We start from the raw sequence: 25611 nt of genomic DNA, 5'->3' as shown, positions 1-25611 counted from the left end.
CTTCCACTAGATGTCACCAAAGAAATGGTCGAAGAACACATTCGGCTGGGCGCGGGCCGAAGTGCTAGGCGCGCTCGTGAACGCAGTGTTCCTAGTAGCGTTATGCTTCAGTATAACAGTGGAAGCTGTGCAGAGGTTCATCAAGATCGAGATCATACACAACGCCAAGTTGTTAGTGGCCGTGGGCACGCTTGGGTTGGTACTGAACATTGTTGGGCTGTTCTTATTCCATGGTGAGTGAAGAATAGGGTATTGGGCTGTATTAATAAAATGTTGTGATTTTATGTATAGCTTTAGTTTATGGGGCTAGAATTCATTAACAAAGAGAATAATTTAAAAAATCATGTTTTTATTTATTTTTAACATACGCGCTGTACGGAAAGCGAATACTGACGTCACCATGCGTAAACGACAAATATTTTTCAATTTTTAAACATAAAAATACAGTAATTTCTGCTGGAAAATATTTCTTATGTTAAAAAATTTAAAAAAAAATTTCGTTCACGCATTGTGACGTCATTATTCACTTTCAGAACAGCAGTGACGTTAATAATTAAATATATTTTTTAAAATTATTCTTCTCAAGAATGAATTCTAGCCCCATAAACTAACACAATACAAAAAATCACATTTTATGACTACAGTCCAATACCCTACTGAGTACTGTATTTCTTTTCTGTTTCGTCCTAGAAAGTTTCAGTGATCCAATCAAGTACCTAGTCCAGTCTGAAGTCTGCACCCCTATAAAGTCGAAATTCCACAGACTGTTGTCGTGTGAAGCAATTCAGGAAGCGAAGCCTCAGGAATGTTCAAAAGTCGTTTAGGGGAATGAGTATAACCTTTTATAACAAAATTCCGCAATCTATTTTGGACTTGCCTTTACACAAGTTTAAAAATCTATTATAAGCATGCTCCTGAAAAAAGCATATTACACAATCGAAGATTATGTAAATGATAAAAGAGCGTGGATTTGACGTGCAGCTCGTTCCAGCAATGCGCGGGACTGCAATCACTTTTTGTATAAGAGTGGAATAATATTGTATATCGGTCTTTGAAAAGAGCAGGCGCTGAGTTTCTTGCTGGTTCTTCTCGGTAGGAAAGGTATTCGAACCAGTGGTACATGCATTTGACGATTCAAAAGTACCAACTTGTAGAAGTAATGATTTTAAGCTTATTTCGTGGTTCAACGACATATTATATGTCGATAGTTTAATTGCATTGCAAATCAGCAGTGGTAGCCTAGTAGCAGTGGTAGCCTAGTGGTTAGGACGTCCGCCTTCTAATCGGAGGTCAGGGGTTCGATCCCGGGCACGCACCTCTAACTTTTCGGAGTTATGTGCGTTTTAATTAATTAAATATCACTTGATTTAACGGTGAAGGAAAACATCGCGAGGAAACCTGCATGCCTGAGAGTTCTCCATAATGTTCTCAAAGGTGTGTGAAGTCTACCAATCCGCACATGGCCAGCGTGGTAGACTATAACCAAATCCCTTCTCACTCTGAGAGGAGACCCGTGCTCTGTAGTGAGCCGGTGATGGGTTGATCATGATGATGATGAGTTTAATTGAATAAAAATATTTTTATTTATTTATTCGCTTCCTCGTTTCTGAGCACTCGACACTGCTAGAATATGAAATGCCCTTCTACGCTATTACAAAATATGAATTATTATCTTATAAGTGCCCACATGATATCGCGGCTAATTGCTAACGAAATTGATCTAGTTTGTATTTAATATGGTTTGTTTGAACTTTGTCAATTAAATTTTTCGTTATCGTTTGTGCAAAGCAAACGAACTCTCGTAATTCTTTCTATTATCATGTATTTCCAAAACGGTTTTGTAATTTTAGCTTTTTCCATGATTCTGTAATTTTTAGGATTCTGTGCCCAAAGTACCAATTTTCCAAACGGTACCATATTACCGTCTGTCTGTCAACGGGCTGTATCACGTAAACCGTTAAACATATACAGTTGAAATTTTCGCAGAATGTGTATTTCTATTGCCGGTATTACAAGAAATAAAAAAAATTCAAATGGCCACCTTGAAAATTAAAAAAAAATTAACTACTAATCGAATGGCCTACGTTTTTTTATTTATTTATTTACAGTAAAGAGAAAAAGAGAGCTTTTACGTGTATAGCAACAGTATTCCAAAATGAAAATAAAAGCAGAACTCTTGGTTCATAAGGGTTCATCGTTGAGCATTTTCGCCGAAATCGGAACGGGTTGCATATTTCATTTTGTTTCGCAATATTGGAAGATGATATATTGTTACGTAATTTGAGAACTTGCACTTTTTTGAATGCCTTATTGTGCTGGCGTTGTTTTCTTGCAAAAATAATCCATATACTTATACTAATACTAGATTATGCTCGCGACTTCTTTTGGTTTTGCTGCCGCGTGGATTTTGGTTTCTTCAAAATCCCGTGGAAACTCTTTGATTATCCGGAATTAAAAGTAGCTTATGTCCTTTCCCGGAATGCAAGCTATCTCTGTACCAAATTTCATCGAAATCTGTTTAACGGATGGGCTGTGAAAAGCTAGCAGACAGACAGACACACTTTCGCATTTATAATATTAGTATGGATTATAAATGCGTAAGCTTTTCACGACCCAACAGTCTAACCGATTTTGATGAAATTTGGTACAGAGTTAGCTTACAGCCCAGGGAAGGACATCCGGACAGACGGACGGATGGACGGACAGCGTAGTCTTAGTAATAGGGTCCTGTTAGCACCATTCGGTAACGGAGCCCTAAAGAAACGTATTTCGACTAAGACAACTTAATATGGAAGACTTAGGCTGAAATCTATAGAGCGTGCTTTGACTTTGCTTAGACTTAAGTCATTGTTAAAACGAGACAGATTTATGCCAGCTGTATAACGCTGTCTCGTTTTAACCTTGTCTTAAGTCTGAGCAAAGTTAGAGTGGGTTCTATAGATCTCACTCTTAGTGCCCAACCATCCATTGAGTCGTTGCTTGGTACTTACAATATTAGTTCACTATAAACCCTTCCTGAATCTTGATAACTTAGGCGGGCAGTAACCCTGCAGCATCAGGATTGAGGAGTTGGATCCAGATTTTTTATGAGAACACCACGAAAACATCTCCTGTTGATAAAAAAAAGCTTTGCAAATCAGTCCAGAAACCTCGAAAAAAACAGACCGAATTGAGAACCACTTCCTTTTTGGAAGTCGGTTAAAAATTAAAGATTTATATTCCCTTAGAACATGGTAGCAGTCATGGTCACACCCACGGCGGGGTGCCGCCGCCGGCCAACGTGCGACATCTCACCGAGCTGGTTAACAGCAACGCGGACATGGCGCTGGGGCACGCGACCCCTGAGGAGGAGGAAACCGACGAAATGGTGCCGCCGAAGGTAGACAAGTTACCCAGCAAGCAGACCCCGCGCGCCAATGCCGACCCTGGACATCTGAACATGAAGGGGGTCTTCCTTCATGTACTGTCTGATGCTTTAGGTGAGTCTATTTGCTGTCGCTTATCAAGTTATCTAAATATATAAAAGGAAAAGGTGACTGACTGACTGACTGATCTATCAACGCACAGCTCAAACTACTGGACGGATCGGGCTGGATTGGCATTCAGATAGCTATTATGACGTAGACGTCCGCTAAGAAAGGATTTTTAAAAATTCAACCCGTAAGGGGGTAAAATAGCACATGGCCAGCGAAGGACTATGGCCAAAACCCTTTTCACTCTGAGAGGAGACTCGTGCTCTGTAGTGAACCAGCGATGGGTTGATCATGATGCCTGTACATAAAATCAATACCAGCGTTTGTATGTTGCATATAATATGTCATAAAGGACAATAATGTCTCCTTCCTTTCACACTTCCAAGTATTCTCGACTATGCCTATTATGGAATACCTATTTCGCGTTTTGTAAACAAGGACAGTACGCGGCAGAAAATAATGTACACCGACCTTTAGAAGGAGGTAGCGAATTTTTAGAGCATTGTCTCTGTCGTTGAGACCGACAAAACGTCAAAGGTTCATGCCTAGTGACAGAGACAACGCTCTACAAAGCCGAAATGTCATTCTAAAGGCCGATTGTACATTATTTTCTGCCGCGTACTGCACGAGTAATGAGTAGGTAGGAAAATGTTACCGTGAAATTGTGATATTTCGCTCTCAGCGGGGCCTTGATGAGCATTCGTTGATGGATGTTTTAAGTTAATCCGGTTTTTCAGGTAGTAGGTACCAAATGCAAACGAACGAAAGTTCCTATTATAACTACTAAACTATTTTTTTAAATCTTTTTAAGTATAGTTATTACTAGAGGATGTGGATGGAACCACAAATTCACGGTTTTCAGATTTTACCCCGAATGTCAGCTATAAGACCTACCTACCTGCCAAATTTCATGATTCTAGGTCAACGGGAAGTACTGCATTGAACCAATAGACGATGCGCAACATACATTGTTCCGGTGTCCTCAGTTTGAGGTAGAAAGAAAGAATGTCGTGGACGAGCTGGGAGACGAGTTTAGGGTGGAGAGCCTCGTAAATACTATTCTGGAAGAGAAAAAGAAGTGGGTGATAATCCAGAGATATATAGAAACCATAATGGAAAGAAAAGAGAAAGACGAAAGAGAAGGAAGATGAGTCAGACCGCGGCAGCAATGGTAGGCCAACAAGGCGGGAACGTTATTGCTTGAAGAAAGGAGGGGTTTTAGTCGGTAGGAGTCCGGCACTATGTCCATGAGGATTTTCCCCTCCTACGAAAAAAAAAAAAGGTCAACGGGAAGTACCCGGTAGGTTTCTTGACAGACAGACAGATAGACAGAGAGACAACAAAGTGATCCTATAAGGGTTCCGTTTTTCCTTTTGTGGTACGGAACCCTAAAAATAAAATATAATTGCACAAAGGCTGTCTATTCCTATTCACGCATACAAACGTGCTTGCGTTCAAAATTGTGGCGCTAAAAAAGTCGTATCCCAGTAGCCTCGGTTCGATAACCGACGGACGGGCGACGCCATTGACATTATTTTGTGGTAAATAACAAACGTGCGAACACCAACCTTGTACCACTTTCCACTAAACCTTATCATACATTTGGTCACATTGATTTTACTTTTATCATTTCTGACCGAAACTTCTAACTATAAAGTAGCTAAGTATCGAGTTTTATCGAGTAATCTCCCCCTATAATTTGTTACTCCTAGTTAATGGGAACTACCAACATATCTTTAATCGGTTATCTGATATTGCTAAATAACCAAGGTTAAGTAACTTACAGGCTTGCCGTTTATTTCATGAGATAACACAAATTCAAGAAATGACCTATATGTATATTATGACCCTAAAAGATTTTATGATTTAGTGCGAGCAAATAAAGAAAAAAACCGGCCAAGTGCGACTCAGACTCGCACACCCAGGGCTCCGTACTCGGGTATTTTTATCGAAATTTTGCACAATAAATCAAAAACTTTTTTGCATAAGTAAAAATATATAAAAATCTGTTTTAGAATATACAGGTAAAGCCCTTTCATATGAAACCCCACTTGGTGTAGTTATCTTACTTTGAAAATTGAAAATACTAATTATTTGTTCATAAAAACATTTTTTTTTGTGATGCAACCACAAATCTATGGTTTTCACATTTATTCCTTTAGTTGTGCTATAAGATCTACCTGCCTACAGACAGACACACAACAAAGTGATCCTATAAGGGTTTCTTTTTTCCTTTTGAGGTACGGAACTCTAAAAACGTGTATTTCGACGTTCTTTATCAACTGCACAGATAACTGCAAAGTAAAATATTATAACGTACAAATCATGATATTATCATATGCATCAAACCAGTCTGAAAATTGACTGAAAAAAATATAACTGACATACTTTTTTTTGTGCGAAAATATCTGAGAAGCCACTACTATTATCATTACTATTACACTCATTAGTTATTACCTATCATCCTAAGAAAACCCTACCATTATGCCATTTAAATGAGGTCACAACTCTCAGCAATGGCGTATACGACTCAGAGACAAATGAAAAATGACAAATAAATGAATAAATAAATAAATAAATAAATAAAACGTTTATTTTTCAATCATCAAGTTACATACATACATAAATTTGATCTTGAACAATTTGCGTGCTTGTTGGAATAAGCATATACAATATTGAATGTTACAAGATCAAGAACTGGCTATCCTAGCTAGATTTTTAGATCTGTGTTAATGATAGCCAGCCCTCTCCCTCGGTTATCTAAAAAGTAAATAAATACATTAGTGCACAAGCACAAATCAATTATTGCAGAAAGTTGTTGTTCTGTAACGTTTTACATTTAAATAAACGTATGAACCTAGTTTGTTGCAAAGGAAAACTATGTGTGTGTGCGTGTGAAATGCTCGGTCACACAGCTGAAAATCAGCGTCCTGCATCTTATGTGTGTTAACGCATATGATCATATGATGCAAGACATTATGCTGAGCTGCTGTACACCCATTTGGGGTGGTGTCACAGATGAAAATGTTACTTTTGTACTTTGTTTTTATCTGTGACACCAACTACAAATAAATGCATTTTCTTTCCTTCTTTCTTTTCTTTAAATAGGTGTGTACTTAAATAACCACATGTGCATGACTTGTACAGTAATTAGATAAGGCTACTATAGGTAAGTTTTATTGTCATACTAGCTGATGCCGGCGACATCGTACGCGTGGATTTAGGTTTTTAAAAATCCCGTAGGAACATATATATATAACAAGATAAAGACGTGATTGAAGGATAAACCAACAAACCAATAAACCAACAAACAAACACACTGTCGCATTTATAATAGTGGTAAAAATACTAAACGATTGTTAGTATATTTTATGTAGGTACATTGTACAATAAACAAGTAACAATAATGTAATAAGTTATTTGGAATGGACAATACAGTCCTGTTAAGAAATGACCTTAATCAACTAGGTATATTATATGTACCTAACTGGTAAACCTTGCAATAAGTGAGTAATGGATTATTGTTCCTCAGATAGTTGTATGAAGTGGTTAATGAATTAGAATTATTATTGTTATATATTTTGCTGGAATTGGGTATTTGACTACATCAAAAAAATTTTTTTTATTAAATAGAGGGTCTTCCAAAATACGTAAAATCCAAGTCCAATCTTTTGTTGGTTTTAAGTGCAATAACCATTTTAAATTCTCGATTAAACTAAAAAAAAGCACGTCAAATGATTCTGACGTCACACATCGGTATTCCATAGAATCTCGCATACTAAGCGCGCGTTTTGACGTTTGATAAAAAGTTACTGATTTGACTAGTTGTCAAATACCGTATTATGTATATCTATATTCTATACTAATAAATAAAATTGAGGTGCCTGTCTGTAATTTCGAAATAACTACCACATATTAAGCTCATATGATTATTTGAACTGTACCATAACTGAATCTTTTAAGTATAGTTTATTATACTCTAATGACGGAGTTAGAGTATATGTAGTAAAAGATTTAACACATTTGGCACACTCTCCGAAACGCTTACAGTACGCGGCAGAAAGTAATAAGTCGATGTACATCAATCTTAAGAAAGAGATAGCGGTTTTGTAGAGCATTGTCTCTGTCGTTGAGACCGACAAAACGTCGCATAGGTATGAGTGATAGAGACAACGCTCTACAAAGCTGAAATCTCATTCTAAAGGTCGTTATATTATTTTCTCCCGCGTACTGTACCTACTTTAAATCTTAATTTCTACTAGACCGCACTTAGCCTAATCGTTTAGTTCATGATCAACCCATCGCCGGCTCACTACAGAGCACGGGTCTTCTCTCAGAGTGAGAAGGGTTTTGGCTATAGTCTACCACGCTGGCCATGTGCGGATTGGAAGACTTCACACACCTTTGAGAACAGTATCGAGAACTCTCAGTCATGTAGGTTTCCTCACGATGTTTTCCTTCACCGTTAAACGAAGTTATATTTAATTAATTAAAACGCACATAACTCCGAAAAGTTAGAGGTGCGTACCCGGTATTGAATCCCCGACCCCCGATTAGAAGACGGACATCCTAACCACTAGGCACAGCTTCAATGTGACATGGAAAGCTCTATATCAGCGCTCATAAGATACGAAAAGTTTCGCGGATTTTTCCGCTTGCATAATTCCGCTAGATTTCTGATAGTTGTACAAACTTTCTTAGTTTATGACAGATATAATCTTAAGTTATTTTTAATAACTTAAGTTTATTCTTTGTTCTAGGTTCGCTAATAGTGGTCTGTTCAGCGCTAGTCGTATGGCTGACAGATTGGGAATACAAATACTATATCGACCCTGCGCTCAGTATAGTTCTAGTCATGCTCATCCTCGCGTCAGTGTGGCCTCTACTGAGGGAGTCTGCCCTCATCCTGTTGCAGACTGTTCCTACGCATATACAGGTTCGTTATACTCACTATTACACCACAACAGGTCAACAGCTTAGGTACAAATCGTACTAAAAAAGTCGCCGCAAGGTTGCGCGCATCGATACACTGGTAGCGAAGAATTTGCTCCACACTTTATACCTCATCTAGTAAAGATAAAGTTCAATTTACTTCCAAACATTTTAGAATTATTTGCGCGTCATCTCGACTCTACCTCAGTGTGCCTGGAGCCCTAGTATTTTATTTTTTAAGATGTTGTTTATTCTTTAAATGGTTAAGAAATTAGGTTACTCTTAGCAATCGACATCAAGCCCAAAATATGGTGTTATGTTAGATGTTGATATGACTGACTGACATCTCCACATTGGGGCTAGAAACTTAGATTTTACATGAAAAGTGGTATAATATGTATATAACTCCCATTAAGAGAGGATTTTCAGAAATTAAACCCATGTCAAGCCGAGACGGGTCCGCTAGTCGAAATAATAAAAAATATTCAAAAGTAGATATATTATAGTGAATTATTGAATATTAGATGATGTCCGCTACTTGGTCCGCGTGTATTTATGTTTCAAAAAATCCCGTGGGAACTCTTTGATTTTCTGCTATAAAAGTAGTTCACTCTCTGGGATGCAAGCTATCTCGACTAAGTTTCATCAGCCATAAAAAAGTAACAGACACACACACTTTCGCATTTATAATATTAGCATGGATTGCGTTTATATTCGTAAATGTGTCAAATCCTCAATAGCGGTCCGCGTTCCGCACTCTACTATTATCAATTGGCAAATACGAGATATCCGAACAGTACCTACAAACATAATAATGTTTAGGTCGCTAAATATCCATGCACTACATACAGTACCTATACCTAAAGCATGGCGGGAACGGCAAATAAAATTATTCTGTTATTATTTGCTTGCTCCAATTTTGATGTACATGATGGACGTAAGATCGACAATAGTTTTAGGGTTCCGTACTTAAAGGGTGCCAACGGAGTAATATTACTAAGCCTCCGGTATCCGACCGTCTGTCCGTCTGTCTATTAGCGGGCTGTAGATCTAGAGAGTTGAAAGAAGTCGCTAGGAGTATAACAACAAATAATAAAAAAATCAAAACGGCCGCCATGCAAATTAAAAAAATTAAAAAGTATTTTTTAAAGAATATTAGCCATGTTAAATGACTAATATTCCCCTTTCCTTTCCAACTAAGCGTCAGGCTTGTGCTAGGAGTAGGTACGACAATAGTGCAACGGGCGGGGTTTGAACCGTCGACTTTTCGGTTTTCAGTCCACTCCTTTAACCGTTGAGCTATTGAGGCCCTGTATGTACGTTAGTATGTATGTATGTTATAATCTTGTACCATGGTGCGGAACTCTTCGTGTGCGAGTCTGACTCGCACTTGACCGGTTTTTTATTTGGCGTTTGATTATAAATGGTGAGAAAGCATAAAGTAGAACACGTCGATATAAAAAGTTCCATATCCAAGTGTCAACTTATCTTTTATTCAATGGTTGACTGATTTCTTTTTCGATGCTTAACATACCCCATCTGATTCTAAGTGAAAATACGGGCTTGGGACTTTGACGGGCTTATGGCAGTTTATTTTACCCATGGCCCTAATCAATCCAGCTAGGTGCTTCGCTAACTCAGTGTCTAACACAGAACGATAGCCACCGAGGTTGGTTGGTTCTACATTGCTGCTTCACTGGGTGGTAGTAAAATATTTTTTCGTAGAAAATCTTCAACGGATTAAAAAATGAGCTCTGTGGCTATCGTTCAGTGTTAGACACTGAGTTAGAGAATCACCCCACAGGTCACAGCTGAAAATCAGCATCCTGCATCTTATGCGTATCAATGCATGTGTTGCAAGACATTGTGCTGAGCTGTACACCCATTTGGGGTGGTGTCACAGATGAGAATATTACATTTGTACGTTGTTTTTATCTGTGACACCAACAACAAATAAATGCATTTTCTTTCTTTCTTACTTACTAATCGGTTCCCACATGGTGTCATACCGGAATATTAAATCGCTTGGCAAGTAGGTACGGAAAAAAGCGGCGGAAAAAAAAACTACCGGTATACAAGAAATCACTTCATTTTATTGCTGCAGTCCAAGACCATTGACCAAGTGTTTGCTATGTACACAGGTGGACGCGATACAAAGGCGTCTTTTAGAAAAGGTGGATGGAGTGCTTGCAGTGCACGAGTTCCACGTCTGGCAGCTAGCAGGTGATAGGATCATCGCTAGTGCACATATAAGGTATTGTTCTACACTTCTAGGGCTCCCTATCTAGAGATCTAGAGAATCTTCATAGGATCACTTCGTTGTCTGCCTGTCTCTCTGTCTGTCTGTCACTCTGTCTATCCGTCGATCCCCGTCCAAGGGAATCAAAACCTATAGGATACTTCCTGATGACCTAGAATCATGAAAGGAATGTAACACAAGTTATGGGAAAAAATCCGAAAACCATGAATTTGTGGTTCACAAAAAAGTCTTATTTTTTGTACAATATTACGGAACCTGTCGTTTGCGAGTCCGATTCGCACTTCGTCAGCTTAGAAGATACCTAGTCACTCTTCTTTTGGAGGTACAATTATTATTTTAGGCGGGGAAAGGGGATGCCGGAAGGACAATATATGTATTATGTCCCAGTGGGCAGTGGTGTGTATTAGACCGAATTTACTCCGTAAATTGTATAGGCGTCATACTAAACCGTCGTTTTCTACAGAATGCTGTGATAAAAATAGCACTATTTTTGAAGCTGTCAGTTTACTTTTTAATAAGACTATGGGTTACTTCCATGGACCGTGCGAGAAACTTTCAGCTTTTATAAAATAGCGAAGGTCTGGCACGCACTGGCTCTCTCTCTCTCTCTCTCTCTCTCTAAGCTCCATGACAGACATAAATATGCCAAAGATGTCACTTGACTAGCTAGGATTGGATCCGAGATCGGATTAGTGACGTGCGTAAGCAATATCCGAGTTCGGTCCGAGCTTTCGTTTTTCCGTATTTTCACGGACTCTGGTTGGATGAGTGCGTCATCGCTCTTAGACTTTGTAGTGTCTAATTTAAGATACGATACTGAGAGCTAAATATTACGACCTGATAACTAGTCGGCACTATGTGTAGTATTAAAATTGTTATATCTATAATCGCTAAAGGTATGCAAATATCTCTAAACAAAGGACGCGCGGAATTATTTCTGATTAAGCAATAAATATTGAGGTATGTAATTATTGGTATGAATGACCGATAGTTGGAATTATGTATTGTGAGCTATTTACATTTTGCGCTAGACAATGATTTGAAGCTTTTTTCGTGGTTTAACGACATATTTTAATGTAGATAACGGGTACGTACCACGAGTAATTTGGCGTTTTTATTTGGCGATATTTCAACCCAATTGGACGGGTCGTGGTCACGACGGGACTGCGGTGCTGCAAAAGATGAAGTTCGAGCTGTCAAGGGCAATAGCGAACTACCCTCTTTCTTGTTCTTTTCGCTGGAACTTCACGAGCTGACAAAATAAAAACGCCAAATTAATGGTGGTATTTACCCGTTATCTACATTAAAATATGTGTTAGACAATGTCTTACTGACTGTCTGTTATTGAAAAAGCAGCATAGATTAATCGTATAAAAACACTATTAGATATATTACGCGTTATTTCTTTAAGTCTTAATGAAATAATGCCAATGCGAATGCGAATAAAATTTTAATCAAGAAATAAAGTCTATCGGTTAGTTGGCTGTTTTCAGGGTTCCGTACCCGCTGTCCCTCCGTCCGTCTGTCTGTCTATCCGTAGCTGGCTGTATCTCGTGAATCATAATAGGTAGATACCTGAAATTTTCACAGAAGTGTATTTCTATTGCCGCTATAACAACAAGTACTAAAATTTCAAAATTGCCCCCACGAGAAAAAAAGTGTTATTTCTTGAACGATGGTACGGAACCCTTCCCTTGCGAATCCGAATCGTACTTGACCGATTTTTTTGACTATATAGGCAAGACTTGACTGCAATCACACCAAATAGAAGTTGATGATGCAGCCTAAGGTGGAGCGCGCCGACCTAGAATATGCCTATTCACTCTTCTTTTGAAGGTGCCAATATTGTAGTTGATGGGGAAAACGGAAGCCGTGCTGGTTCCAGGTCAACTCCAAAAGGCGTGAATGACGCCATTTATGGTGCACATTGCCTCTCGCGGATATATCACAATCTTCGCACGCCTCTGCATACTAAGGAATCCTCAGTTATAATTAGTTTGTATTAAGTTTGCAATTCAAAGGAATATCAACAAAGAACTCGTCTTTATTTATTTATAACATTATGATGAATACATTCAAGGTATTTTGAAAATATTTCGGATTGCTTCTTTTGGCGCCTGCCCAAGAGTCTTTGTCCCGGTATGAAGGTCAGTGAACCAGTGCTCCGGCAATATGTGTCTGCTTTTAAGCTGATGATTAGGTGTTATCTTTTTGTTTTAAGAGGGCGCCGCTCGGTGCTTTCTTCATACAAACGTAGGAGGGTGATTACTACGTTTTTTGATATTGTACGCTCAAAACTAAGTTTTGTATCGGTTTATCTAGGTTTATTATTGATATATAAAACATTGAAAAAAATATTGATTTTAAAGTTACACGAGCCTTGAAAGATTTCTATTTTAACACTTAATTTATGACAACTTTGGGCGTAAACAAAAAATATTATGAAAATTCTTATACAATTTATCATTAGACATAGTTTATTTATTCATTAGTTTAAATAACTTTACTTTGCAAACATACATTGAGTAGGTAGTTTTTTTTTATCAAAAATACTTTTTCTAAACCCTTTTCGCGCGCTTGATTTCGGTGAAAATCATCGTGCCTCTCACCTTTCTCATACAATGTTAGTTGAAAAGCAAACAGATTACTCACGTGCGCCGGCAAGTCGAGCGTACTGAGTCCCCTTAATAACCTAAATATAAATTTGCATCTATAAAATTAATTGTTGTGATTTTGACTACGTGATCTTCAGATCACGGTCTGTTAGGGTTGAATACATAGATTCACTTATCTGTGGTTGAATACCTAGCCGGGTTAGACCTTTTTTTTTTTTTTTTTTTTTTTTTTTTTTTTTTTTTTTTTTTCCGTGGGGAAATCCTCATGGATGCCACCGCACCCGGGGAGGTGCGGAGGTTATGTCGGACTCTTACCGACTAAAACCCCACGATGTTCCACGCATCGCCTGGTGGCTGGGCTACGGGGCCAAACACGTTCGCGCAACCCAGCCAGCGGCGCCTGCTGAGGACCCACCTCAGGGGACCAATTAAGTCCCTAAACACCGTCTGAGGCGCACCAGGAACACAAAGGTGCGCCTTCCGACTCGAGGACTGGTTTCTTTACGGACGATAGACTCCCCGTGTCTATTGCCCAAGAGTCCTTCTCAAGGGGGTAGGCGGCGGTCGTGGGCGACTCGCCTACGCCCGACCCTCCTACGACGGATGGCATGAGAGTTGAAATCATCTTCTCTCATGCGCTCCGCCAGCTCCTTCTGCGACATTACCTGCTCGCAGAAGAACTCTACTGCTTTCCAAGACCCATCGCTGCCCGCCATGGCTTTGACCACGGCTGGCAGGGAGAGGTCTTGCCCCACTGCCGCCACGAGCGTCTCTCGCGACTCAGCCCATGCTGGGCACTCTGCCAGAGTGTGTTGCGCCGTATCCACGGCACTGCCACACTCATGGCACTCCTCAGTAGGCTCTCTACCTGCGATCTTGCACAGGTACCTTCCGAAGCAGCCATGCCCCGAAAGAACCTGCACAAGATGGAAGGTGAGTACTCCGTGCCCTCTCTCCACCCACTGTTGAAGAACGGGCCGGATCGCCGCCACTATCATGTGACCTGCGCTGGGTGACTCGAGTCTCCCCCACCATTGGTAGACAAGCTCGGTCTGCGCATTTCGCCGCCACCCAGCAATTTCTGCGGAGGTAGGGTGTTCTCCCCGTAATCGGGCATCCACCCTTCGCTGGTGCATGTCTGCCAGCATCTCCGCATCCAGATCCCATGGAGGAGTCCCTGCCAAAACACAGGCCGCCTCACAGGAAATGGTGCGATAACCTCTTACCACTCTGACCGCCATGACTCGCTGCGGCCTTCGCAACAGGGTACAATTGCAGGCGTTCAGAGCATCCGCCCAGATAGGTGCCCCGTAAAGAGCCATCGATCGCACCACTCCCGTATACAAGCGGCGGCAGCTGGCACTTGGCCCACCCACGTTTGGGAGGAGTCGTCCGAGCGCCCCGGCAGCTCCAATTAGTTTGGGGGCCAGGCGTCGGAAATGCTCCTCGAATTTCCAACGACTGTCGAGAACGAGTCCTAGGTACTTCATCGTCGACTCGACAGCGATGGAAACCCCGCCCACTACTAGATGTTCGCCCGCCGGAGGTGCTCTCCTTGGCCCATGAAAGCACAGGGCTTCAGACTTATTGAGGGCTACTTGAAGTCCCAGCCGCCGGATACGCGCTACGACTTGGGCCACTCCAGCCGTCGCTAAGACGCGCGCTTCTCTGAAATTGCTACCTCGAGCTGTCACAAGAGTGTCATCCGCGTAGCACGTCAGATCAACACCCCGCACGTTACCCCCCCGCAGTACCCAATCATAACCGATGTTCCACAGGAGAGGTCCAAGAACTGAACCCTGTGGAACACCGCACTGGACTTCTCGCCTTACCCATTCCCCATCATGCGCCGGGTAGACAATGGCTCGGCCTGACAGATAGGCCTCCACGAGTCGCCTGAGATATGCCGGCATCGCATGGTATCTCAGCGCCTCCCTGATACTGCTCCAAGGCAAGGTGTTAAAAGCATTAGCGATGTCAAGAGACACCGCCAAGACTACCTCACCCTGAGAAACAGCATCATCTGTCAGGGCCTTCACCCGTGCGACTGCGTCAATTGTGGACCGGCCCCGGCGGAAGCCAAACTGATGATCGCTGAGACCTGGCCCTGTCCCTTCCAGATGGCGGACTATACGCGTGGCAACCACACGTTCGAAGAGCTTGCCCACCTCGTCCAGTAATACGATAGGCCTATACGCTGATGGCGAATTGGCTGGGCGTCCCTCCTTGCGTAGCAGAACCAGTTTCCCCGTCTTCCAAGGACGTGGAAACTGACCCTGCCTCAAGCACGTGCTAAACAGCCCCCTTAGTCGAGGCTCCAAAGGACCCAAAGCCATTGCTAATGCACGGCCGTGCACTCCATCAGGGCCCGGAGCAGTGTTTTTGGCTCGGAGCCGCAGCACCGCCGCCTTTAGTTCGCCCTCGGAGACTTCCGGCGCGTGAGAGACGGTCTCGTCCTCTTCACCTGTGGGTGGTGCCATGTGTGGTGACTCCTGAATGACCGGGAACAACGAATCCACCACCATCTCCAGCTGTTGAGGCTGAAGAGTTTGTGTGAGTGGCGGTGCCCAGGGGCGCAGCTTTCGTCGGACCATTTTATATGGCCGCCCCCAAGGATCAGCATTGAGGCTCTCAAGCATCTCCTCTTCTGCCAGATCCTTCGCCGTTCTAATGGCCACCTGTAGGGCCACGACAGCCTCTCTGTACAGCGCGTAGAGGCGCACCTCCTCTGGCTCATTCCGATTTCGACGGCGACGGCACCTTTGGTACTTGCGTCTCGCTGCCACGCAGGATCTGCGTAGCTGCGCTATCTCCATTGACCACCAGTACACTGCATTTTTTGGAGGGCAGGGACCGACTCGTGGCATAGCTGCATCGCAAACTTGCCTCATGGCTTTGCCGAATGACTCGGCCCCCCGCTCCACCTCCACTGGGCTTTCAGATCCCGTCACCCATGCTTCAACCAATGCCGCCTCATATAAGACCTCTCTGTTCAAGCGCTTTAATGACCAGCGAGGATTGTTGCCTTGAGAGGCCTGACTCGGACCGCTTACAGATGTTGCAGATGAGGCAACTGCGAACCGAATATATCGGTGATCAGAGAGTGTCTCCTCATCTTCCAATACTTCCCAATCATTGACACGGCGTGCCAGAGCAGCATCAACAAAGGTGATATCTACAATGGAACCACCCTGTTGCCGCACGCACGTGTAAGCCGTCCCCCGGTTCGCCACTGACAGCCCCGTCGAGAGCGCCCACTCCTCAAGCTCCCTACCACGCGCATCAGTCAACGGAGATCCCCACGCCATAGACTTGGCATTGAAATCACCGGCAACGAGCATCTGGTCCGAGCGATTCCGGTCGATTTGGGCCCCGAGCTCCACCAGGAACGACTCAAATTCTGCCAGAGTTCTATTCGGTGAGAAGTAGATGCCAATCACTGTGACGTCACCCACTTGCGCTGAGACATATCCGCGCCCCCTCACAACTCTTTCGAAGTTCGGAGATCCAGCAGCAGTCCGGGTTGTGATAGCCACCAAGCCGTCGTGATCCCCCACCCAATCGTCACCCGATGGGACGTAGTACGGTTCGGCGACCACGGCCACGTGTATTGACCACTCCGCTATACTCTGGAACAGGAGGTCCTGAGCTCTAGCAGAGTGGTTAATGTTCGCTTGGAGAAATCTGAGGGCCATTTATTATCCAACGGTCATCTGAACCTCCTCAGCCCGATTATTCATGGATGGGCTGGCAGACTGCGAGGGGACCCGGGGGCCATCGACATCTTTGCCACTCTTCTTTCTGGGCTTTCTGGGCTGATTGCATGCGCCACTACCCCCCCGATGATCCGCCGGTCTACCAGCTGCCGCACACACACTACAATGTGGTGCAGCCGAACAGTCCTTCGCTTTATGACCAACCTGCCCGCATCGGTAACAAGTGTCGCTGCGGTCAGTCCCAGCGATGCACTGCGCCCTCAAATGCCCCCTTTCCAAGCAGCGGTAGCACCGCTGGGGTCGCTCGTCAAGCAGATTAACGCGGGCCGAAACCCAGCCCACTAAAAGTTTGCCTCCTTCCACCACCTTTTTTGCAGCCATGACTGGGCAACGCAGCCATACCGTACCAAGGCCCAAAAAATTGCGGACGACCTCCCCGGCACGTATCTGGTCAGCAGAACAGCCCCCTGTACGTGCCACTGCGGTCACCACGTCACTACTGGTGACAGAGTCATCCAGGCCCGAAACACGTATATCGGCGCACTTGGTGGGCCTAGAGACTCGCACAAATTCTTCACCTATTACTTCTCTAATCTTATGAGCAAGAGCGTCCGCCTTCTCTCCCTGAGAAGCCCCTGGGAGCTCCAAAATCCGCCCTCCAGTCGCAGCCACTTTAAACCGCACCGCGGCAACGCCAAAGTCTGACAGGGAGATACTTTCCTTAGCCTTTTGTATCACTTTGCTATAGGAAGCTCCTTTCTCCTCAGCTCCCGGCTGCAGCGTTATTATTACTGCCGCAGAACGAGGCGGGCGAAGCTTCCGACTCTTGTTTAAGGGTTGCTGCCGTTGCTGCGACTGAGACTGTGGCTGCGACTGACCTTGTGGCTGCAAGGGCGGGCCATCCCCATGCACGCCAGTTTTCCCCCTCTTCTTTTTCTTTTTCTTCTTCTTCTTTCCCTTCTTCCTCCCTCCAACCCTCTGCCAAGCACCTTCGTTGGGAGCGGGTTGGAAGGATGAATCAGAAGTTGGCGCATGGTGCGTCTCCTCTTCATAGAGTGTCTTCTCTGCGGGGCGCGTCTCCTTTGCAGTCCTGCTGGGGCCTGCTTGCTTCTGTGCGGGATCTGCCTCCTTTTTTCTATCTGCCGCCAATGGGGGGCGAAGTAGCTTCTCCGGGAGGAGCCTGTCCTCGAAGGAGGCCAGGCGGGCATTAAGCATTTCTCCAACCTGAACCATCACCGAGCGACAAATCTCCTCCATTGGGGACGCATCCGAGTTGGTTCCAGTGCGTTGACCTTTCTTCTTTTTTTGAGAAGGCTGCGACACAGGGGGCAGCTCCTCAGTCATATCCAAGGGAGAGGGCACGGAACCCTGCTTTCGCGCACTCTCCATGTCCTTTTTTATCTCGGCCATCTCCTTACGGAGGCTGGCCATTTCCACCTGCAGGCGCATGTTGTCAGCCTGCAGTTTCTGTGTCTCCTCTGAGATTGAGCGTGAGCTGAGGACTTCCACAGCCTCTTTAATGGAGGCCACAGCGTCCTTCAGGACCCGCACAAATGTCCCCTTAAGATTGCCGGACTTTGTGGCGACCGTTGTTATTGCCGCCAGGTCGTCCAGTACTTGTTGTTGGACACCAGCCACAGTTTTTTCTCCTGCTGCTGGCCGAGACTCCACCGATCCCGCTGCCGAAGAATCGGAAAGTCCCTGCTCTTTCCTGAACTGATTGACGACGGAGGCTCTTAGCAGTTCCTCCTCCGCCTTTTCAGAGACTTCCTGGCGCCTCTTCCGGGCCAGCTCAGCCTTGGCCTTGGCCGATACCGCAGATTTACTACTAGCAGGGGGACGGCCCCTACTTCTGGGTTTCGCTGTCTCCAACATTTCATCATCAGTCGACGCCGAAGCATCCCCTCCAAGACGTGGCCTCTTTGCGCCTTGCACTTGCCAGAAGCGGCCCGGACCCGACACGATCGCAGAGGATTCAGAACCCGACCTGGATCTGCACTCCGCGATCATGTCCGATCCCGGCAACGACAACGCCACCTCGCTCGGTTCTGTGATCCCTATCACACCGCATATCTCTCCTATCTCCATCACCACCTCCTCCTTCTCATTTTCTTCTCTTCTCTTCTCCTCTTCCCCTATTTCCCCCAGCACATTTCCAACTTCTTTACCCTCCATTCGTGAACCTACCCCCATTGAACGTCGGTTGGCCCCCCCGTATACGATGGGGCCGATGCTCCGGCTGTCCGAAACACCAAGGGATTCCCCGCTAGCGGGACCCTCCCGGGTAGAATATTCGTACGACGCTTTTTCCATTTTTTTGTTTTTTAACCCCAGTTCCCCCCCACCTGACGCCTTAACGACTGATCCCCCATCAGCCACTCATCCCATCGGCAGGCGTCAAACCTTGAGATTAGGTGGGCGTTCCCGCCCGCTTCGGTTATTTTTAAAGAGGTTTTCTTCCTCTCGATAAGCGTCACCGCTCTCCACCCACTGGGGTGTTTACCCCTGGTTTCGTCCACTGTGCCCTCTGCTAATCAGAGGGACACGCGGAGAGACCTTCCCCCCCTGCCAAGTTATTAGCCATAACCAACAATATTCACGTAGAGGAATTATTGGTCATGTTACCGGGGCGCACCGGCCCGAGTACTGCTCTTCCCCCCGGACGTATCCAAAAGGAGATCGCAGCACCCAAGCACACTGGGAGGTTACCTGGCTGGCGCCCCAGCCGGGTTAGACCTACTGCAAGTACGAGTAACCTTGCCATGGGCTGCCAATTCTAATTATTGAAAGTGCGGTTTCAATACAATAGCAGTTTTGCACATTGCAAAGTGGAAGATAAAGTTTGCTTCGATTTAATTTCTTTGCATTTTCAAGTGTCGCGGAAAATCTGAAATAGGTACAGAGTTTTGGATCCTTACTCATCGTAGGGTACCTACCCTGTTAGTCAAGTTTTCTAAAAAAAAAACATTTTGTATAATATTAAACAAATGAAACATGCTTTTTTACGATTCTATAAAATGTACGACATGTAAAAAAACAAGCACGTAAAAAATAAGTAAGATAAATAAAAATAGGACTGCGTTTTTCTGGGTCAAAAACATTAGATCAGTTTAGAAAGATATTTACAACCCATAGCTCTAATGTGTAATGCACGGTAATCGGTGTTTTCATGTCTAATGTACAAAAACCGGCCAAGTGCGAGTCGGATTCGCACACGAAGCATTCCGTACCATCGTACAAGATATGTATTTTAACAATTTTATGTGGCACACTACAAGTTAATGACAACACCGCCATCTGTATACAGTGATTTAGTAAATTTTTTTTTTCGTGAACACATTTTGATTTTTTTGGGATGGGATATTGAAGTTTTCGGATTTTTAGGGTTCCGTACCTCAAAAGGAAAAACGGAAGCCTTATAGGATCACTTTGTTGTCTGTCTGTCAAGTGGGGTATCATATGAAAGGTCTTCACCTGTACATTCTAAAACAGATTTTTATTTATTTTTATGCATCATAGTTTTTGAATTATCGTGCAAAATGTAGAAAAAATACGACTGTAGTACGGAACCCTCATTGCGCGAGCCTGACCCGTACTTGGCCGGTTTTTTCCTTTACCCGTGCTATAAGACCTACCTTCCTGCCAAATTTCAAGATTCTACGAGTAGGTCAAGGGAAGTGCCCTGTAGGTTTTCATGACAGACACGACGGATAAATAGACAGACAACAAAGTGACACTATAAGGGCTCCTTTTTTCCTTTTGAGGTATGGAACCCTAAAAATCATGATTTGAGAAAATCTTATATGTACTTATATCATGATGGATGGATGAGGAAGGCGGAGGATCATGTGTGGTGGCGCGCTCTAGGGAAGGCATATGTCCAGCAGTGGACGCAAACAGGCTGATTGATTGATTGATTAACTTATATCATATTTATTTTAATCGATTTATCAGTAGAATGCGAAATCAGATTAAATATTGTAAGTCCTACCACGAAAAATTTAAAATATAAAAAAATTTGAAAGATTTTTTAAAATTGTCTACAATTCTGTCTACAATTCCGAGACTTAGTAGTTGATTATAAAGTAATGTTCAACAAAATAACCTTATCAGTTTACAAATAACCAGGATTAACTCAATATTAGATGAATTATTATGATTAGGTACCTTACATATAGGGTAGATATATCTTTCCATTTGAGTTATCAGATTGATAAATAGCATCTATTTGCGCAATGCCATCTGCAATCGCATCAAATGAGCTAATTAGCGTTAAATGGATTCTGTTATCAACTTTTTTTATCGCGATTTCATTCTGATAACATTGACAATGAATGCTAAAACACATCTGTATATTATTCCAGATGACTTATAATATTATGTACTTATACATAATAAGAAATGTTTCAATAGTATTGAATCATGTGTCTTTGTTTAAGATGTTATTGCCTTTTGTTTTGAAAGATTTGAATCATGCATAAATTTTATTACAAACAATTTGTCTTGTAACTTATGAGAGTTCTTCTCAATTGTCACGTTTGCGCTCTGCGATTTTTTTAAAATTATTTATTCCGATATAAGTTAGCCCTTCTCTGCAATCTCACCTAGAGGTAAGTGATAATGCAGTATAAGATGGAACTTGGAAAGAGTCCTCCATAGCAAGGCATACCCAGGAAGCGAAATTATAGCTATAATGTAGCGATCGAAATCACCTCTAATTGGTCAAAACTCTCTCAGTATTGGTGGATATCATTACTGCAAGAATGCCATAAATTCAGCCAATCACCACAAATTAATTGATGCTGCTGCACTGGTTACACTACTTTATTATCCTTTCCAAATTAGCTCAAGTCTGGTTATTTCTGTTTTTATGTCTTTATTCTTTTCGATATCACGCACATCTTCAGCAGAGCTCGATAAAATCTGGCCATGATACTTGGTGTCTTAGGATTAGGATTTTGTATAAAACAGGGATATTTTTCTTAATCGATAAAATTAATAAGCTGTTTTTATGTTGTACGCTATTATAGTTAAAGAACAAACGAATTTGTTGCAGGTGTAGAAATTTATCGGAGTACATGAAGATAGCGGAAAAGGTTAAAGAATTCTTTCACAACGAGGGAATTCATTCGACAACTATACAACCTGAGTTTGTGGAGTTGCCTTTAGATGGAAATGAGGTATATAAAACTTTAAATATTTACATTAAATATAACTTTTGTTTTACTGACGCAATAAGCAAAACTTCATCATCATCATCAACCGATAGACGGCCACTGCTGGACTATCTGTCTCTTGTAGGGACTTCCACCGCCTGAATCCAGCGGCTCCCTGCGACTCTTCTGATGTCGTCCGTCCACCTAGCGGGGGTCTTCCAACGCTGCGTCTTGTAGTGCGAGGTCGCCATTCCAACACCTTGAGACCCCAACATTTGAACATAATCTATACTAATATTATAAAGAAGTAAAATTTGTAAGTTTGTTCGTAGCAAGTATAATCTCTGAAACTACTGAACCGTTTTTGAAAACTCTTTCACCAGTAGAAAGCTACATTATTCCTGAGGCTACGAAATACGAAATCCCTACGAAAATTGTAACGAGCTACCCGTGCGAAGCCGGGGCGGATCGCTAGTCATTACTAAAAAAAGAGTTGTTTTTGGCAGATAATAAGTGGCGCGTCGGCCGAGGCGCCGTGCGCGCTGCACTGTCCGCCCAACGACCTCTGCCACAACGCCACGTGCTGCGGGCCCAACCAACAAGTACGTACCACTCTCTTCCCTCTCGGACCCTCCAACATACAATGCGCGAGGGAAACTGCTCGGCAAACTGTCATCCTTAACGCGTATACGCGTGTACGAATTGTAATGCAAGGAACTTTAAGAAACACGTCATACTACAAGAAGTTTCCATGTTTGTGGTAAAAGGTCTTTGCATAAACTCGACTCCGTTGAACCGTTGATTTTCCAACTGGTTTAGATATGTTGGTGCATGCAAATTCGTTTTGGCTGGGATATAAAAAAGTGTGTTTTTCAGTGTATTGGTATCCTCATAAATCATAATAATAAAAAATCATTCAACGTCCCTATCACTTGGCTATGGACTTATGTCGTAACTCAGTCCAAAGTTTTTTTTCGAATTTCATGGTCATACAAAACTGACCACTCAACAGAAGATGCTGGTAATTTATTGGCCGAGGTTCTTTGTTTTTCGCAAGGAGTTCATTTCTGACTTAACCATTAAATGAGTCAAGAAATTCAATAGCTTAGCTAATAGATCTGGCAGAAATTGTTTTTTCTTTCCATTGCAGTTTTACAGTTTAGAAAGGATAAGAGTTCGATAAATCTTTTTCAAGGAAATGCGCCCTACAAGTGTGAGCATCAATCTAACTACCTCGGACAGCGAAGTTGTGAAGAGTTTAGAGTGCAATTGCAATTGTAAATAGGGACTAGACTTTATGAGAATAGTTAGGGAGCCGGTGGTGTTAATTTATTAGATGACTTCAGCTTGTTTGTTTGTTTGTTTGTATTTATTTATTTCGATTTAGACTTATTACAAGCGCTTACGAAAGTCAGATCAGCATAGAACAATACAATAATAAGATAATTGTACAAAATATTGCATATAATCTAGATAATACTAGTTAAAGATGGCATAAAAATTATTAAGTTACCCAAGCACCTTGTCGTCTTGTTATCCTAATCATATGTAAAAGTTTAGTTATTTGTCAATGATAACCGAATTGGTTGAAATTTGGAATGAAGGTAGCTTATCCTGATGTACCACATATGGTACTTTTTAACAAAGTTAAAACAAATAGTCTCCGCAGGATGCGACTTCGTCCTCGAGCATCATCTAGAGGTTACAAGGTTACATACATCTACAATACAAATAGTACAACAATTATAAATGAAGTCATAATAGTGCTTGCCATGATATTGCCACTTGCTCCCTAGCTATTAGAACTTTAGAAGAGCTTTGTTATTTTTGTATTACTTACACAAAAAGACTTGTGATATTTTGTAAATTGTTGTTAAAGTGTTCTAATGTTGACTGTACAAATTATGATTAATAATAAATTTATTAAAAATAGTAAAATATTTGTACATGCTTTTGATTTCTCTGCACGATAACGAAAATACTTATTAATCATAACAAAGACTTTAGTTGTGACACAGTTCACGACAATTGGGTATTTGCCTACTTTTGAATTTGATAAATATTATTACTTTATTGTAAACTAGGATAAAAATAATGACGTACACTGAAAAACATATTAAAATCCAACAAAGATTTACAAAGTTACAGGCATTTTAATTTTGGAGTGGGAGGGTCTTCTATCCCTTTCTCGCAAAACGAAAATTTGTATGAAACCGCACGAAGGTACTATGGCATTAGTAGGTGTGACGTCAAACTGGTGTATCGCTATCTCTGTCTAATCAGAAATATTTAAATGCTTATAACTTTTTGTTATTTGATCGATTTAATTAGATTTTTCAGTTTACGTCATTATTTTTATTCTAGTTCTAGTTTATAATAAAGTAATAAAAAAAATGGAGTCTAATACCCAATTAGGGAACTTCTAACAATACGGCGAGGCTTCGACGTGACTGGCAGGCATTGATTTATTACTGGCAGGCGTCAAATGTTAGTACATTTGACGCAGGTAGCCATAATTTTTGTAAGGTTGTACGTCACCATAGCCGAATATTTGACATATTATCGTCGATTCAGGATCAAATCGCGAGTTCCCTCACACTAGTTCACTATGGTTGTGATAAAATAGATACAAATCAGGCTACCTTTGCATCAGAGATATGCGAGGATGCAACAAGGGACGTGTAAATAGTAAATATAAGTCCCGCAAATTGCTATTGCGCTGGAACCATGTCTCAATAACATCGAAATGACGTCATTTTGACGCCATTTGACGTATATTTAATTAAAAATATACCATCAGGTCGAAACTTCAGTCTAGTGCTGACGTCACTAAAATGGTGGCCACGCTCATTAGCAATTTGTGGGACTTATACCTATAGTTTACTGTAGGTATTGTGTATAACTGAGTAGGCTCCTTCGGTATTGGAGCGGTTCGGGAGGGCGACAGTTGTCACGAGCCTCAATAGCTCAACCGGTATAGGAGTGGACTGAAAACCGCAAGGTCGACGGTTCAAATCCCGCCCGTTGCACTATTGTCGTACCTACTCCTAGCAAAAGCCTGACGCTTCATTGGAGAGGAAAGGGGAATATTAGTCATTTAATATGGCTAATATTCTTTAAAAAAAAAAAAAAGTTGACGAATCCCTGAGCTCTCGCGTCACGTCATCATACCCCTCCCGCACCGCACTACCGCATGGAACCTACTCAGTTATGCGTTATGTGTGAGTAACAACAAGCGACCATGTAGCTCCCTGTAGTTTTCATAACTAAGCTGATTGAGCCTTTGGTCAGCCGAGATTTCCGCTACTCATCCTCTAAATCTCCGACGGAAAGGCATTCTTTTGTAAACGTTTTTTCCATCCCTCCTAAACAGAGACTAAAGAGTATAACTTTTCGAGTCAATCCAATGACCTCTATGTATTACACACTAAACGGGTCATTCCGAACAAAATATTTTGC

The 25611-nt window shown here is 42.4% G+C and overlaps 1 protein-coding gene across 4 annotated transcripts in view; it reads left to right on the top strand.

Annotated features, from left to right (window-relative positions):
- The window catches only part of ZnT63C (zinc transporter 63C), a 40498-nt gene that overhangs the window by 6723 nt on the left and 8164 nt on the right, over positions 1-25611 (top strand). For 2 of the 4 annotated variants that reach the window (XM_034969112.2, XM_034969111.2), the window contains exons 3-8: positions 11-233; positions 3228-3479; positions 8234-8409; positions 10547-10659; positions 22053-22176; positions 22659-22754. In XM_034969112.2, coding sequence (XP_034825003.1) covers positions 11-233; positions 3228-3479; positions 8234-8409; positions 10547-10659; positions 22053-22176; positions 22659-22754 — 984 coding nt within the window. Of the gene's footprint in view, positions 1-10; positions 234-3227; positions 3480-8233; positions 8410-10546; positions 10660-22052; positions 22177-22658; positions 22755-23302; positions 24075-25611 lie in introns of those variants that run through there. The other 2 variants (XM_034969115.2, XM_034969114.2) reach the window with 2 other exon arrangements.

This window comes from Maniola hyperantus, chromosome 6 (assembly GCF_902806685.2).
Source record: "Maniola hyperantus chromosome 6, iAphHyp1.2, whole genome shotgun sequence".
NCBI lineage: Eukaryota > Metazoa > Arthropoda > Insecta > Lepidoptera > Nymphalidae > Maniola > Maniola hyperantus.
The sequence above is the reverse complement of the archived record's forward strand: the minus strand, read 5'-3'. Positions and strand labels throughout refer to the sequence as shown.